Genomic DNA, 16,889 nt, shown 5'->3' with positions numbered 1-16,889 from the left:
TGGCCCTCCGCATCCAACAAAGGATGGAGATTCTCCTTAGCTCTCTTGTTGTTGATAATGAATTTGTAAAAACCAATTTTTTTGTTATGCCTTACAACAGTGGCCAGATTGAGTTCTAGCTGGGCTTTTGCCTTTCTACTTTTATCTCTGCATGACCTAACAAGATCCCTGTACTCTTCCTGAGTTGCCTGCTGCTTCTTCCCAGAGTGGTAGACTCTCCTTTTTTCCCTGAGTCCCAGCAGAAGCTCCCTCTTCAGCCAGGCCGGTCGTCTTCCCCGCCGCTTCGTCTTACGGCACGTGGGGACGGATTGCTCCCATGCCTTGAAGACTTCCTTCTTGAAGAGTGCCCAGCCTTCCTGGACCCCTTTGCCCTTCAGGACCGTCTCCCAAGGCTCCCTCTCAACCAGTGTCCTGAGCAGGCCAAAGTCTGCTCTCCACAGGTCCATGGTAATCAGAGGGCCGCACCAGACCGGGGAGTTTCCTGGTAACGCCATCTTCACTCTTGTCCCCACCCACGCCGACTTTGGCTTTTGCTTCACTTGGTTTTCCTTCTTGTTCCTTTGCTTATTAAACCGTCGCTATTTCTCCTGCTGCCTCTTTTCATGCTGAGCTGCTGGCTGGGGTCCAACCACTGTCCATCCCTGGAGCTCCAGTAACGAGTAAATGTCATTACCGATACACCGACTCATTTCTGGAACATTCCTGAGCACATACTGCACCTGCTCAGTGGTGGCAAACCCCACCTATGGGACGGGTGATTTTGGGTTCTGTAAAGGGGAAACATCGGTTTCCAGTGCGTAGTCACCACCCTAGGACTACAGCTACGAGAAGAAAACATCTCTGGATCCAAGGGTGGTGATATCTTTTTTCTTTTCTTCCCTTTCTTTCTCTTTCTCTCTCCTCTCCACCACTCTCACTGTCTCTAACTTTGTTTTTGGCAGGTTAGGATAATGTCGTCACAAGTTTTGCTAAGCCGTTATCTCTCGTGGTTCCGCTGAGCTTTAAGGATTGTTATAACTTCAGCCAAGCTGTTATCTTTCGTAGTTCTGCTGAGTTTTAAGTAAAGTTGTGATTTGTTTGAACCTCTCAAGTAATTGCTGTTACCCCTGACTACCGCGCAGAGAATTAAAGAGTTAACCTCACCCTCACCCACCGAGTGGGACGGGACCTCTGGTAGGGATTTCCTCCTCCCTCCCAGTTCCTGACTTTCGCTTCTGCTCTCTCACACTTATTTCCCGGAAGAGGAGGGGAGGTGGTTGTGGCCAAGGGTGCAGGATAAAAGGCAGGGCAGGACTCAGGCTGCAGCAAAGCTGTTTCAGCCCAGGGCAGGGGACAAAGACAACGGTGAGTCCTTTCCGTAATCCCTCCTCCGCATCCCACGCAAGCAGCTCTGGGCACTGGGGCTGCGGGATGATTCCTTCTGACCCCAGCAAGCAACAGAGACCCCAACAAGCGAAAGGGACCCCACCAGGCAGGAGGGGGACGAGGTCCAAAGCTCTGCTCGGGCTCTGGGATGGAGCAAGGGGAACGGGTGGCTGGGAGCCTGTGCTCAACCCCCCCATGGCTTTGCTTGCAAGTTGGGACTTGCCTCAGCTTGGAGCCTATGCCCTAAGCTTTCGTCTCATCCCTGCTGTGCTGGAATGCCCGAGACGTGAGGGGCAGCCTCTTGTCCCCCAGTGGCAATCCCCTTGGTGTTCCTGGCAGAAGGCAGGGCTCGTGAGGTCCTCAGAAAGGGCTCAAAGCCCAGAGGTGGGCAGTGTCTGTGGAGCTGGCCATCGCTGGAGCGAGTCCCGGGGGGTCCGCAGGTTGCAGTGGGGCAGCTTCGGGGTCCGGGCGTGGGATGAGCCATTGTGCTGCCTCTGCGTCCGTGGGCTTTACTGGTACCTGGCGGAGGTGGGGTGATGGCTGGGGCTTGTCGTGGTTTAACCCCGGCCGGCAGCTCAGCCCCACGCATCCCGGCGGGATGGGGGAGAGAATCGGAAGGGTAAGAGTGAGAAATTTGTGCGTTGAGATGAAGAGAGTTTAATAGGTGAAGCAAAAGCTGGGCGTGCAAGCAAAGCAAAATGGTCGGTTGGGGTCAGCTGTCCTGGCTGTGTCCCCTCCCAACTTCTGGTGCAGCCTGCGCTGGTTTTGGCTGGGATAGAGTTAATTTTCTTCACGGTTTGTATGGGGCTGCACTTTGGATTTGTGCTGAAAGCGGTGGTGATAATATACAGGTCTTTTCCTTTCTGCTGAACAATGCTTACAGAGTCAAGGGCTTTTCCGCTTCTCGCACCACCCGTCAGCGAGCAGGCTGGGGGTGGGCAAGGAGGTGGGAGGGCACACGGCCGGGATGGCTGACGTCACCCCTATGACGTGATGCTCAGCAATAAAACTAGAGGGGAGTTTGCGGCGGAGGCTGCTGCTGCTGCTGCTCAGGGCTGGGCATTGGTCAGTTGGCGGTGAGCAGCGGTTTGCATTTGCATCGCTGAGCAAACTTCAGGAAATAATGCCGAGCACTTCCACCGTGCCACTGGGCTTTCAGGAATCGATCTCTTTCTGTTGTGAGGCCAGCGAGAAGGGGCTGTGCACCTCTTCTAAGTCTCGTCATCATCTTCAGAGCACGGCTGGCAAGGGGCAAGAAGGGGAGGCGTGGCGGAAGCAATTTGGTGCAAAGCACAATTGGCTTGGAAAAATGAAGCAGAATGATAATGACTGTCCCTGTTTGGACTGTGGGCTGTCCCCAGCGTGTTGACCAGCGCATCTCACCGTCTCCTTTGCAGGCTGTGTTTGCTGTCAGCGATGGCATCTGACATCCACATGCCGGAGCCTGTCTGCCTCATTGAGAACACCCAGACGAAGGGGCTGGTGGTCCGTCAGGAAGCCCTGCAGGTGCTGTCAGAGATCACCCAGCCGGTGGTGGTGGTGGCCATCACAGGGCTGTACCGCACGGGCAAGTCCTACCTCATGAACAGGCTGGCTGGTGAGAGGAAAGGTGAGGGAGGTCCCAGGCCTGCACGGCCAAGGTACCGGGGTTTTCCTGCTCTGTACTTAACACGGTTGAGACCCTTGTGTCCTCCCATAGGTTTCTCCCTGGGCTCCGGCGTGCAGTCCCACACCAAAGGTATCTGGATGTGGTGTGTACCTCACCCCTGCCAGCCTGGACACACTCTGGTGCTGCTGGACACCGAAGGACTGGGTGATGTGGAGAAGGTGTGGAAGAAGCAGAAGCTGCCTTTGTGCATTCCCAGCACTTTGTGGAAGCTCTTGAGGGCCCCGCCATGGTGACCAGGGTCAAGGTGCTCCCACCGCCTACGGCGGCCTTCAGCCTGTGTGCTGGGACGAGCCAGAGGCCATGGGGAAGGAGGTCGGGGTGGACAAGTTGCCACATCACTCTGCTTTTCTGGAAGAGAGCAGCAGAACAGGAACAAGGAGCTCGGGGAGCACTTTGATAGAGGTCTGTGGGACCTTGCGAGTTAAGAGTGGAGGATAAGCCCAGCTACAGAGAGACACAGTGATGGCATGGGGGCGAGTCTCTCCAAAACCTGCTCTTGCTGTGGCCGGGTGGTTAGGGGCATTTGGGGTCGGAGGATCTGAGGCTTTGCTGATACTTGGGGAGTCATCTTGATAAGAGCCAAGGGTTGTTGTTGCAGGGCGACAGCAAGAACGACGCCTGGATCTTTGTGCTGGCCGTCCTGCTCTCCAGCACCCTGATCTACAACAGCAAAGGCACCATTGACCAGCAAGCCATGGACCAGCTGCAGTATCCTTGGTGGGACAGCAGCACCAGGGATGCCCTCCTCTCCCTGTGTGGGGGGCTAGGGGTTGACAAATCCCAGTTGCTCCCACAGCTGCAGAACCTTCTGGTGGTGCCCAGTGATGTGCTTTGAGGCCTTAGGAGTCCTTGTGTTGGGGACCTCAGGGCTGAGGGCTTTTCTCCCTCCTCTTTCTGGTGGTTCCAGGCTGTTCTCCACCCCTGCAGAGTCTCCTCTCTGCCCCGTCGAGTGCTGAGTGGTTGCAGGGTGGCGATGCCCCTGCATTCAGAGCTGACGTCCCCGTTTCCTTAGCCAGCTCCCTAGCTACGCGATGAAGCTGGCTGGGCATGTCAAGTTGAAAGCAGCACCCAAGGCGAGTGAAGATGAACCGGAGGATTCAGAAAAAATTGTCCTCTTCCTCCCGACTTTCATCTGGGCTGTCCGGGATTTCACCCTGCAGCTGGAGCTGGATGGGGAGGAAATCTCTGAGGACAAATACTTGGAGAACGCACTGAAGTTAAAGGCTGGTAAGGGAATGGTGCTGTGCTGCTGGAGATGTCCAGCCCCAGAGCCAGCAGCGCTGCGGTGTAATTCAACAACAGCCCAAGCCCGCTGAACTTGCTTCATGTCCTCTTACCCCACAGGCAGCAGCCCGGAGACCCAACGCTACAACCAGCCCCGGGAATGCATCCACCAGTTCTTTCCGCATCGCAAGTGCTTTGTTTTTGACCAGCCGGCCAGAAAGGGGGACCTGGTCCGCTTGGAGGAGCTTGAGGATGATGAGATCGATCCTGACTTCCAGCAGCAGGTGGAGAAATTCTGCAGCCACGTCTGGGAAACGTCTCCACTTAAGACCATCCCCGGTGGCCACATCATAACAGGGAGCTGTGAGTACTGCTGTCCAGAGGGCTGGGTGGCCAGCAGCTCTTGGGACTGTGTCTGGAGAAGGATCAAATGTAGAGCGAAACGATGCCGGTGGGCAAAAGGAGAGCTTCTCTGCTGGCTGCTGTCCCTGCCTCTGGATTTGGAGCTTCTGGGTGTGGCAGGCGGGGTGGGAAAGAGTTAGGAAAAGAAGTTGAGGGAGAGTCTGGCAGGGAGGCAGGAGGGATATGGCAGGACCCAGGGCCAAACGGGAGGCTGCGTTCTATTCAGGCTGCAGATCTCTCTCTCATCCTTGGTCCTCCTTGGCAGTGCTGGGGAAACTGGCAGCGACCTACGTGGAGACCATCCGGAGCGGGGCAGTGCCGTGCCTGGAGAGCGCAGTGCTCGCCCTGGCAAAGATTGAGAACACAGCGGCAGTGAAAGAGGCCGTGGCGTTGTACCAGCATCTGATGGAGCAGCGGGCGAAGCTGCCGACGGAGACTGCTGAGGAGCTGCTGGAGCTGCACGCCCAGTGTGAGCGGGAGACACTGGACCTGTTCACGGCACGGGCATTCGAGGATGGCATCTCCCAGTTCCGGGAAGATCTCATGGTAGGTGGTCCCCAACGCGGGCAGGATTACCCCAGGGACACCATCATCCCCTTGGGTTTGGGGAGATAGCGTGGTCCTGTGGGATGGGGGTCTCCCTGCCTCCTGCCAGAGGACACTGCTGTGCCCTCTCCAGAGGACACTCAGTCCCAACGCCTGCTCTCACGCTCTGCACTTGTCCCTGCTGCACTACGTCTTCTGCCTCGGTTCAAAGCTGTGCTGCAGTGGGCACAAAGCTCAGCCCTGGCCCCTGTCTTGCTGCAGCCCAGATGTGTCTCTGCCCTGGCCGGAAGCCTGGAGCCTCCCACGCTTCCCCTGTCCTGCTGGCTAATTCTTGTCCCTGGGTTTTGTGGAGCCTGTCATGCTCTCTGCTCCTGTGCACCTTGGTCCAGACGTGCCCGTGGGTGTCACCTCCCAGCTGATTACCCCACAGACCAGAGATCTCAGCTCCCATGTCAACCTGCCTTGATTTTTGCCTAGAATGAGGGTGGTGGATGCGGCTCAGCCTGGGCTGATGCCTTCCCTCTGCGTCTTTCCGGACAGCGCCAGGTAGAGGCGATCAAGGTGAAGTTCCGCAAGGACAACGAGCAGGCATCCCGTGACGAGTGCCAGGCTGCTCTCAAGAAGCTCTTCCAAGGCATGAAGGAACGAATCAGTGGTGGTGTCTACATTGCGTCAGGGGGTTACCAGCTGTTCAAAGAAGACCAGCAGGCACTGGTGGAGAAGTATCAGCAGCTGCCTGGCAAGGGGGTGATGGTAGGAACAAGAGCAGCTCCCCTTCCAGGGGGGAGGCTCCATGTCCCAGCGCCTTCCCCCAAGAAACCATTTCTCCCCAGCTGCTCTTTCTCCTCTTGACTCCTCTTCCACCTGTGGTCCTACAGGCTGATGCTGTCCTGCAGGAGTTCCTCCAAAGCACAGACCTTCTGGCCAAGTTCATCCTCAAAATAGACCACTTCCTGACCTGGAAGGAGAAGGAGATGAAAAGTAATTTCTGGGCTGGGGAAATGCCCCTGCCTGCGGGGGCATTGTGGGCTCAGCTCCTGCCCTTGTAACACCTCTGTTTCTCTGTTCACCAGGTGAGCGAGACCGGCATGAGAGAGCTGAGCAGGAGAGAGGGAACTGGTGCAACAACAAGATTTTTCTATCTATAGCGTTAAATGTGACATTGGCCGTATTATTGCGTAAAATCCCTGTACTACTAAAGTAAGAGAGGTGTGTATTGCCCCCACGCACAATTCTGTTAAAATTCAAGAGCCTTTCCTGCAAGATGCTTGCCTTAGAGTGTGGAAGTGTCCTCCACGTTCACCTGTACCGCGCGACCTAGTGCTTTCATGCACGTCTACTCCTGGAGAAGATGGTCTCCTCCTCCCTCCCAGAGCGCCTGGTCCCTCACTGCATCTGAAGGCACGGGGAACATCAAAATCCAGGGTGGCCTGGGGCGCAGAAAGGCCATAATGCCAGCAGGCAGGTCTGAGCATTTTGCCATGCTCAGAACATGTCACTGTAGGTAGTGGGATGTAACCCACCTCTTCTGGAGACCTCCTCACCAGAGCCATGAGAAACACGCCCAGGAGAGCTGTCAGGAAGTTCTCCCCACAGGGATGTTCTGCTCTGCGCTCGCTCACCCCATGTCCGTGCTGCTCCCCCTTGCCTTTTTTCAGAGCAAGAGACGCCCAAGTGCCCCTGCCCAAGGGTGTCTGGGGTGACAGAGCAGGAGATGGCTGTAGGGGGTTCCTGGCAGGTGTGTCCCCCCTTGGACTGGGTTTGGCCGGGATAGAGTCAATGTTCTCCTCAGATGCCGGTGTGGTTCTGTGGTTTGGATTTGTTGGTAACGCCCCCGTGCTGTAGCTGCTGCTGACCAGAGGCTGCACAGCATCAGGACCTTTTCTGTTTCTCACCCACCAGTGAGGAGGCTGGAGGTGGGCAAGAAGTTGGGAGGGGACCAAAGCGATATCCCAGACCATGTGGCACTCTGCTGAAGCCATAAAAGCTGGGGAAAGAAGGAGGAAGGGGGGATGTTTGCGGATGATGGCGGTTCTCTTCCCAAGTCACCTTTATGCGGGATGAAGCCCTGCTTTCCTGGAGATGGCTGAACACCTGCCTGCGATGGGAAGTGGTGAAGGAATTCCTTAGTTTACTTTGCAAATGCAGCTTTTCTTTTTCCGATTAAACTGTCTTTGTCTCGACCTAGGAGTTGGCTCACTTTTACCCTTCCCACTCGCTCCGCCATCCCCAAGCGGTGTGGGGCTTGGCTGCGTCACCCCAGTGCAGGGGAACGAGCACGGTTCCCCTCACAGATTCGCAGATGCACAGCTTGGTAGGGGTTGGAAGGGACCTCTGGAGATCATCTAGTCCAACCCCCTGCAGAACATGTTGCACGGGATCATGCCCAGGCGGGTTGGGAATCTCTGCACAGAAGGACACTCCACACCCTCCCTGGGCAGCCTGTCCCAGCACTCGGTCACCCTCAGAGTGAAGAAGTTTTTCCTCATTTTCAGACGGAACTTCCTGCGTTCCAGTTTGTGCCCGTTGCCCCTTGTCCTGTCACGGCACCGTAGGGAAGAGTCTGGCCCCATCCTCTAGACATCCACCCGTATCAGCCCTCTTTGACTTCTTCCTGGGGAGAAGCAGACTCCTCTGTCTCTCCAGCATCTGGAAAGGCAGCAGAGGTGGGCCAGCGAGCAGGGACATTTGTGCTGTGTCCCGCCAGGCAGGTGAGATGAGTATCACTGAGACAGCAAAGTTGGCTCCAAATCACACGGAGAAATGTAAGGGCTCTGTGCCTCTGTCTACATCCACGCTGCTCCACACAGAACCGTAGAACCATAGAATCATGTCCCTTGATCTGCAGTTGGTCAGAGGTCTGTCTGCCTCGAGGAGCAACCTTGAGAGGCGTCCCAGCCCCAGAAATTTTTCCTGATATTCAATCTAAACCTCCCCTGGCACAACTTGTGGCCATTTCCTCTTGTCCTTTTGCTAGTTACTTGGGAGAAGAGACCAACACCCACCTCACCACAACCTCCTGTCAGGGAGTTGTAGAGAGAGAGAAGGTCTCCCCTCAGCCTCCTCTTCTCCTGACTAAACAACCCCATTTCCCTCAGCCGCTCCTCAGAAGACTGGTGCTCCAGACCCTTCACCAGCTTTGTTGCTCTTCTCTGGACACGCTCCAGCACCTCAATGTCCTGCTTGTACTGCGGGGCCCAAAAATGAACACAGCACTCAAGGTGCGGTCTCACCAGAGCACAGTCACTTCCCTTCTCCTGCTGGCCACACTATTCCTGATCCAAGCCAGGATGCTGTTGGCCGCCTTGGCCACCTGGGCACACTGCTGGCTCACGTTCAGCCGGTTGGCAACCAGCACCCCCAGGTCCTTTTCCTCCAGGCAGCTTTCCAGTCACTCGGCCCCAAGCCTGTAGCGTTGCCAGGGCTTGCTGTGACCCAAGGGCAGGACCCGGCACTTGGCCTTCTTAAACCTCATACAGTTGGCCTCGGCCCAGCCAGCCAGCCTCTCCAGATCCCTCTGCAGAGCCTTCCCACCCTCCAGCAGACCGACGCTCCCACCCAATGTGCTATCACCTGCAAACTTACTGAGGGCACACTCAATCCCCTCATCCAGATCCTTGATAAAGGTGTTAAACAAGACTGGCCCCAAGACTGAGCCCTGGGGAACACCGCTTGTGACCGGCCGCCAACTGGAGTTAACTCCGTTCACCACAGCTCTCTGGGCTCGGCCTTCCAGCCAGTGTTTTACCCAGCAAAGAGTGCACCCATCCAAGCTGTGAGTCACCAGCTTCTCTGGGAGAATGCTGTGGGAGACCATGTCGAAGCCTTGACCAAAGTCCAGGTAGATAACTTCCACAGCCTTACCCTTACGCACTAGGCGGGTCACCTGGTCATAGAAGGAGATCGGGTTGGTAAGGCGGGACCTGCCTTTCACGACCCCGTGCTGGCTGGGCCTGATGCCCTGGTCGTCCTGCACACGCTTGGTGAGCGCACACCCAAGATGAACTGTTCCATAACCTTCCCCAGCACCGAGGTCAGGCTGACAGGCCTGTAGTTCCCCGGATCCTCCTTCCGGCCCTTCTTGTACATGGGCGTCACATTGAGAAGCCTCCAGTCATCTGGGACCTTCCCTGTTTGTTAGCCAGGACTGTTGATAAAGGATGGAGAGTGGCTTGGCAAGCTCCTCCACCAGCTCCCTCAGCACTCTCGCGTGGATCCCCTGTGGCCCCATAGACTTGTGAGCGTCCAGGTGGCGTAGCAGGTCGTGAACTGCTTCCTCCTGGATCACGGGGGGTTCATTCTGCCCTCCGTCCCTGTCTTCCAGCTCAGGAGGCTGAATGCCCTGGGGACAACTGGTCTGACTATTGAAGATGGAGGCAAAGGCGGCATTAAGTACCTCAGCCTTTTCTTCGTCCTTGGTGGCCAGGTGGCCCTCCGCATCCAACAAAGGATGGAGATTCTCCTTAGCTCTCTTGTTGTTGATAATGAATTTGTAAAAACCAATTTTTTTGTTATGCCTTACAACAGTGGCCAGATTGAGTTCTAGCTGGGCTTTTGCCTTTCTACTTTTATCTCTGCATGACCTAACAAGATCCCTGTACTCTTCCTGAGTTGCCTGCTGCTTCTTCCCAGAGTGGTAGACTCTCCTTTTTTCCCTGAGTCCCAGCAGAAGCTCCCTCTTCAGCCAGGCCGGTCGTCTTCCCCGCCGCTTCGTCTTACGGCACGTGGGGACGGATTGCTCCCATGCCTGGAAGACTTCCTTCTTGAAGAGTGCCCAGCCTTCCTGGACCCCTTTGCCCTTCAGGACCGTGTCCCAAGGCTCCCTCTCAACCAGTGTCCTGAGCAGGCCAAAGTCTGCTCTCCACAGGTCCATGGTAATCAGAGGGCCGCACCAGACCGGGGAGTTTCCTGGTAACGCCATCTTCACTCTTGTCCCCACCCACGCCGACTTTGGCTTTTGCTTCACTTGGTTTTCCTTCTTGTTCCTTTGCTTATTAAACCGTCGCTATTTCTCCTGCTGCCTCTTTTCATGCTGAGCTGCTGGCTGGGGTCCAACCACCGTCCAACCCTGGAGCTCCAGTAACGAGTAAATGTCATTACCGATACACCGACTCATTTCTGGAACATTCCTGAGCACATACTGCGCCTGCTCAGTGGTGGCAAACCCCACCTATGGGACGGGTGATTTTGGGTTCTGTAAAGGGGAAACATCGGTTTCCAGTGCGTAGTCACCACCCTAGGACTACAGCTACGAGAAGAAAACATCTCTGGATCCAAGGGTGGTGATATCTTTTTCTTTTCTTCCCTTTCTTTCTCTTTCTCTCTCCTCTCCACCACTCTCACTGTCTCTAACTTTGTTTTTGGCAGGTTAGGATAATGTCGTCACAAGTTTTGCTAAGCCGTTATCTCTCGTGGTTCCGCTGAGCTTTAAGGATTGTTATAACTTCAGCCAAGCTGTTATCTTTCGTAGTTCTGCTGAGTTTTAAGTAAAGTTGTGATTTGTTTGAACCTCTCGAGTAATTGCTGTTACCCCTGACTACCGCGCAGAGAATTAAAGAGTTAACCTCACCCTCACCCAGCGAGTGGGACGGGACCTCTGGTAGGGATTTCCTCCTCCCTCCCAGTTCCTGACTTTCGCTTCTGCTCTCTCACACTTATTTCCCGGAAGAGGAGGGGAGGTGGTTGTGGCCAAGGGTGCAGGATAAAAGGCAGGGCAGGACTCAGGCTGCAGCAAAGCTGTTTCAGCCCAGGGCAGGGGACAAAGACAACGGTGAGTCCTTTCCGTAATCCCTCCTCCGCATCCCACGCAAGCAGCTCTGGGCACTGGGGCTGCGGGATGATTCCTTCTGACCCCAGCAAGCGACAGAGACCCCAACAAGCGAAAGGGACCCCGCCAGGCAGGAGGGGGACGAGGTCCAAAGCTCTGCTCGGGCTCTGGGATGGAGCAAGGGGAATGGGTGGCTGGGATCCTGTGCTCAACCCCCCCATGGCTTTGCTTGCAAGTTGGGACTTGCCTCAGCTTGGAGCCTATGCCCTAAGCTTTCGTCTCATCCCTGCTGTGCTGGAATGCCCGAGACGTGAGGGGCAGCCTCTTGTCCCCCAGTGGCAATCCCCTTGGTGTTCCTGGCAGAAGGCAGGGCTCGTGAGGTCCTCAGAAAGGGCTCAAAGCCCAGAGGTGGGCAGTGTCTGTGGAGCTGGCCATCGCTGGAGCGAGTCCCGGGGGGTCCGCAGGTTGCAGTGGGGCAGCTTCGGGGTCCGGGCGTGGGATGAGCCATTGTGCTGCCTCCACGTCCGTGGGCTTTACTGGTACCTGGCGGAGGTGGGGTGATGGCTGGGGCTTGTCGTGGTTTAACCCCGGCCGGCAGCTCAGCCCCACGCATCCCGGCGGGATGGGGGAGAGAATCGGAAGGATAAGAGTGAGAAATTTGTGCGTTGAGATGAAGAGAGTTTAATAGGTGAAGCAAAAGCCGGGCGTGCAAGCAAAGCAAAATGGTCAGTTGGGGTCAGCTGTCCTGGCTGTGTCCCCTCCCAACTTCTGGTGCAGCCTGCACTGGTTTTGGCTGGGATAGAGTTAATTTTCTTCACGGTGTGTATGGGGCTGCACTTTGGATTTGTGCTGAAAGCGGTGGTGATAATATACAGGTCTTTTCCTTTCTGCTGAACAATGCTTACAGAGTCAAGGGCTTTTCCGCTTCTCGCACCACCCGTCAGCGAGCAGGCTGGGGGTGGGCAAGGAGGTGGGAGGGCACACGGCCGGGATGGCTGACGTCACCCCTATGACGTGATGCTCAGCAATAAAACTAGAGGGGAGTTTGCGGCGGAGGCTGCTGCTGCTGCTGCTCAGGGCTGGGCATTGGTCAGTTGGCGGTGAGCAGCGGTTTGCATTTGCATCGCTGAGCAAACTTCAGGAAATAATGCCGAGCACTTCCACCGTGCCACTGGGCTTTCAGGAATCGATCTCTTTCTGTTGTGAGGCCAGCGAGAAGGGGCTGTGCACCTCTTCTAAGTCTCGTCATCATCTTCAGAGCACGGCTGGCAAGGGGCAAGAAGGGGAGGCGTGGCGGAAGCAATTTGGTGCAAAGCACAATTGGCTTGGAAAAATGAAGCAGAATGATAATGACTGTCCCTCTTTGGACTGTGGGCTGTCCCCAGCGTGTTGACCAGCGCATCTCACCGTCTCCTTTGCAGGCTGTGTTTGCTGTCGGCGATGGCATCTGACATCCACATGCCGGAGCCTGTCTGCCTCATTGAGAACACCCAGACGAAGGGGCTGGTGGTCCGTCAGGAAGCCCTGCAGGTGCTGTCAGAGATCACCCAGCCGGTGGTGGTGGTGGCCATCACAGGGCTGTACCGCACGGGCAAGTCCTACCTCATGAACAGGCTGGCTGGTGAGAGGAAAGGTGAGGGAGGTCCCAGGCCTGCACGGCCAAGGTACCGGGGTTTTCCTGCTCTGTACTTAACACGGTTGAGACCCTTGTGTCCTCGCATAGGTTTCTCCCTGGGCTCCGGCGTGCAGTCCCACACCAAAGGTATCTGGATGTGGTGTGTACCTCACCCCTGCCAGCCTGGACACACTCTGGTGCTGCTGGACACCGAAGGACTGGGTGATGTGGAGAAGGTGTGGAAGAAGCAGAAGCTGCCTTTGTGCATTCCCAGCACTTTGTGGAAGCTCTTGAGGGCCCCGCCATGGTGACCAGGGTCAAGGTGCTCCCACCGCCTACGGCGGCCTTCAGCCTGTGTGCTGGGACGAGCCAGAGGCCATGGGGAAGGAGGTCGGGGTGGACAAGTTGCCACATCACTCTGCTTTTCTGGAAGAGAGCAGCAGAACAGGAACAAGGAGCTCGGGGAGCACTTTGATAGAGGTCTGTGGGACCTTGCGAGTTAAGAGTGGAGGATAAGCCCAGCTACAGAGAGACACAGTGATGGCATGGGGGCGAGTCTCTCCAAAACCTGCTCTTGCTGTGGCCGGGTGGTTAGGGGCATTTGGGGTCGGAGGATCTGAGGCTTTGCTGATACTTGGGGAGTCATCTTGATAAGAGCCAAGGGTTGTTGTTGCAGGGCGACAGCAAGAACGACGCCTGGATCTTTGTGCTGGCCGTCCTGCTCTCCAGCACCCTGATCTACAACAGCAAAGGCACCATTGACCAGCAAGCCATGGACCAGCTGCAGTATCCTTGGTGGGACAGCAGCACCAGGGATGCCCTCCTCTCCCTGTGTGGGGGGCTAGGGGTTGACAAATCCCAGTTGCTCCCACAGCTGCAGAACCTTCTGGTGGTGCCCAGTGATGTGCTTTGAGGCCTTAGGAGTCCTTGTGTTGGGGACCTCAGGGCTGAGGGCTTTTCTCCCTCCTCTTTCTGGTGGTTCCAGGCTGTTCTCCACCCCTGCAGAGTCTCCTCTCTGCCCCGTCGAGTGCTGAGTGGTTGCAGGATGGCGATGCCCCTGCATTCAGAGCTGACGTCCCTGTTTCCTTAGCCAGCTCCCTAGCTACGCGATGAAGCTGGCTGGGCATGTCAAGTTGAAAGCAGCACCCAAGGCGAGTGAAGATGAACCGGAGGATTCAGAAAAAATTGTCCTCTTCCTCCCGACTTTCATCTGGGCTGTCCGGGATTTCACCCTGCAGCTGGAGCTGGATGGGGAGGAAATCTCTGAGGACAAATACTTGGAGAACGCACTGAAGTTAAAGGCTGGTAAGGGAATGGTGCTGTGCTGCTGGAGATGTCCAGCCCCAGAGCCAGCAGCGCTGCGGTGTAATTCAACAACAGCCCAAGCCCGCTGAACTTGCTTCATGTCCTCTTACCCCACAGGCAGCAGCCCGGAGACCCAACGCTACAACCAGCCCCGGGAATGCATCCACCAGTTCTTTCCGCATCGCAAGTGCTTTGTTTTTGACCAGCCGCCAGAAAGGGGGACCTGGTCCGCTTGGAGGAGCTTGAGGATGATGAGATCGATCCTGACTTCCAGCAGCAGGTGGAGAAATTCTGCAGCCACGTCTGGGAAACGTCTCCACTTAAGACCATCCCCGGTGGCCACATCATAACAGGGAACTGTGAGTACTGCTGTCCAGAGGGCTGGGTGGCCAGCAGCTCTTGGGACTGTGTCTGGAGAAGGATCAAATGTAGAGCGAAACGATGCCGGTGGGCAAAAGGAGAGCTTCTCTGCTGGCTGCTGTCCCTGCCTCTGGATTTGGAGCTTCTGGGTGTGGCAGGCGGGGTGGGAAAGAGTTAGGAAAAGAAGTTGAGGGAGAGTCTGGCAGGGAGGCAGGAGGGATATGGCAGGACCCAGGGCCAAACGGGAGGCTGCGTTCTATTCAGGCTGCAGATCTCTCTCTCATCCTTGGTCCTCCTTGGCAGTGCTGGGGAAACTGGCAGCGACCTACGTGGAGACCATCCGGAGCGGGGCAGTGCCGTGCCTGGAGAGCGCAGTGCTCGCCCTGGCAAAGATTGAGAACACAGCGGCAGTGAAAGAGGCCGTGGCGTTGTACCAGCATCTGATGGAGCAGCGGGCGAAGCTGCCGACGGAGACTGCTGAGGAGCTGCTGGAGCTGCACGCCCAGTGTGAGCGGGAGACACTGGACCTGTTCACGGCACGGGCATTCGAGGATGGCATCTCCCAGTTCCGGGAAGATCTCATGGTAGGTGGTCCCCAACGCGGGCAGGATTACCCCAGGGACACCATCATCCCCTTGGGTTTGGGGAGATAGCGTGGTCCTGTGGGATGGGGGTCTCCCTGCCTCCTGCCAGAGGACACTGCTGTGCCCTCTCCAGAGGACACTCAGTCCCAACGCCTGCTCTCACGCTCTGCACTTGTCCCTGCTGCACTACGTCTTCTGCCTCGGTTCAAAGCTGTGCTGCAATGGGCACAAAGCTCAGCCCTGGCCCCTGTCTTGCTGCAGCCCAGATGTGTCTCTGCCCTGGCCGGAAGCCTGGAGCCTCCCACGCTTCCCCTGTCCTGCTGGCTAATTCTTGTCCCTGGGTTTTGTGGAGCCTGTCATGCTCTCTGCTCCTGTGCACCTTGGTCCAGACGTGCCCGTGGGTGTCACCTCCCAGCTGATTACCCCACAGACCGGAGATCTCAGCTCCCATGTCAACCTGCCTTGATTTTTGCCTAGAATGAGGGTGGTGGATGCGGCTCAGCCTGGGCTGATGCCTTCCCTCTGCGTCTTTCCGGACAGCGCCAGGTAGAGGCGATCAAGGTGAAGTTCCGCAAGGACAACGAGCAGGCATCCCGTGACGAGTGCCAGGCTGCTCTCAAGAAGCTCTTCCAAGGCATGAAGGAACGAATCAGTGGTGGTGTCTACATTGCGTCAGGGGGTTACCAGCTGTTCAAAGAAGACCAGCAGGCACTGGTGGAGAAGTATCAGCAGCTGCCTGGCAAGGGGGTGATGGTAGGAACAAGAGCAGCTCCCCTTCCAGGGGGGAGGCTCCATGTCCCAGCGCCTTCCCCCAAGAAACCATTTCTCCCCAGCTGCTCTTTCTCCTCTTGACTCCTCTTCCACCTGTGGTCCTACAGGCTGATGCTGTCCTGCAGGAGTTCCTCCAAAGCACAGACCTTCTGGCCAAGTTCATCCTCAAAATAGACCACTTCCTGACCTGGAAGGAGAAGGAGATGAAAAGTAATTTCTGGGCTGGGGAAATGCCCCTGCCTGCGGGGGCATTGTGGGCTCAGCTCCTGCCCTTGTAACACCTCTGTTTCTCTGTTCACCAGGTGAGCGAGACCGGCATGAGAGAGCTGAGCAGGAGAGAGGGAACTGGTGCAACAACAAGATTTTTCTATCTATAGCGTTAAATGTGACATTGGCCGTATTATTGCGTAAAATCCCTGTACTACTAAAGTAAGAGAGGTGTGTATTGCCCCCACGCACAATTCTGTTAAAATTCAAGAGCCTTTCCTGCAAGATGCTTGCCTTAGAGTGTGGAAGTGTCCTCCACGTTCACCTGTACCGCACGACCTAGTGCTTTCATGCACGTCTACTCCTGGAGAAGATGGTCTCCTCCTCCCTCCCAGAGCGCCTGGTCCCTCACTGCATCTGAAGGCATGGGGAACATCAAAATCCAGGGTGGCCTGGGGCGCAGAAAGGCCATAATGCCAGCAGGCAGGTCTGAGCATTTTGCCATGCTCAGAACATGTCACTGTATGTAATGGGATGTAACCCACCTCTTCTGGAGACCTCCTCACCAGGGCCATGAGAAACACGCCCAGGAGAGCTGTCAGGAAGTTCTCCCCACAGGGATGTTCTGCTCTGCGCTCGCTCACCCCATGTCCGTGCTGCTCCCCCTTGCCTTTTTTCAGAGCAAGAGACGCCCAAGTGCCCCTGCCCAAGGGTGTCTGGGGTGACAGAGCAGGAGATGGCTGTAGGGGGTTCCTGGCAGGTGTGTGTCCCCTTGGACTGGGTTTGGCCGGGATAGAGTCAATGTTCTCCTCAGATGCCGGTGTGGTTCTGTGTTTTGGATTTGTTGGTAACGCCCCCGTGCTGTAGCTGCTGCTGACCAGAGGCTGCACAGCATCAGGACCTTTTCTGTTTCTCACCCACCGGTGAGGAGGCTGGAGGTGGGCAAGAAGTTGGGAGGGGACCAAAGCGATATCCCAGACCATGTGGCACTCTGCTGAAGCCATAAAAGCTGGGGAAAGAAGGAGGAAGGGGGGATGTTTGCAGTGATGGCGGTTCTCTTCCCAAGTCACCTTT

The 16,889-nt window shown here is 56.3% G+C and overlaps 2 protein-coding genes across 2 annotated transcripts; both read left to right on the top strand.

Annotated features, from left to right (window-relative positions):
* The first annotated feature begins 758 nt into the window (after positions 1 to 758).
* Positions 759 to 6,410, top strand: LOC142598781 (guanylate-binding protein 1-like). The gene is made up of 10 exons (XM_075738191.1): positions 759 to 852; positions 2,763 to 2,974; positions 3,065 to 3,192; positions 3,633 to 3,742; positions 4,059 to 4,261; positions 4,379 to 4,621; positions 4,926 to 5,206; positions 5,747 to 5,959; positions 6,085 to 6,187; positions 6,280 to 6,410. Exons 2-10 carry the CDS (start codon positions 2,782 to 2,784, stop codon positions 6,408 to 6,410), a joined length of 1,605 nt encoding a protein of 534 aa, XP_075594306.1. The 5' UTR covers positions 759 to 852; positions 2,763 to 2,781.
* A 5,984-nt stretch (positions 6,411 to 12,394) lies between these two features.
* LOC104633080 (guanylate-binding protein 1) lies at positions 12,395 to 16,041 on the top strand. Its single transcript, XM_010299179.2, is given in 10 exon segments — positions 12,395 to 12,606; positions 12,697 to 12,824; positions 13,265 to 13,374; positions 13,691 to 13,893; positions 14,011 to 14,109; positions 14,112 to 14,252; positions 14,557 to 14,837; positions 15,378 to 15,590; positions 15,716 to 15,818; positions 15,911 to 16,041. Coding segments are annotated over 10 exon segments (1,602 nt in total). The 5' UTR covers positions 12,395 to 12,413.
* Positions 16,042 to 16,889: the final 848 nt, after the last annotated feature.

The sequence above is a fragment of the Balearica regulorum genome, chromosome 30 (assembly GCF_011004875.1).
Source record: "Balearica regulorum gibbericeps isolate bBalReg1 chromosome 30, bBalReg1.pri, whole genome shotgun sequence".
Lineage (NCBI taxonomy): Eukaryota > Metazoa > Chordata > Aves > Gruiformes > Gruidae > Balearica > Balearica regulorum.
The sequence above is the reverse complement of the archived record's forward strand: the minus strand, read 5'-3'. Positions and strand labels throughout refer to the sequence as shown.

Coding starts and splice junctions, on each gene's coding strand:
- LOC142598781 (XM_075738191.1), top strand. CDS start 2,782: ATGGCATCTGACATCCACATGCCGGAGCCTGTCTGCCTCATTGAGAAC. Junction 4,622..4,925: donor CCACATCATAACAGGGAGCT/GTGAGTACTGCT, acceptor CCTCCTTGGCAG/TGCTGGGGAAACTGGCAGCG. Junction 5,207..5,746: donor AGTTCCGGGAAGATCTCATG/GTAGGTGGTCCC, acceptor CTTTCCGGACAG/CGCCAGGTAGAGGCGATCAA.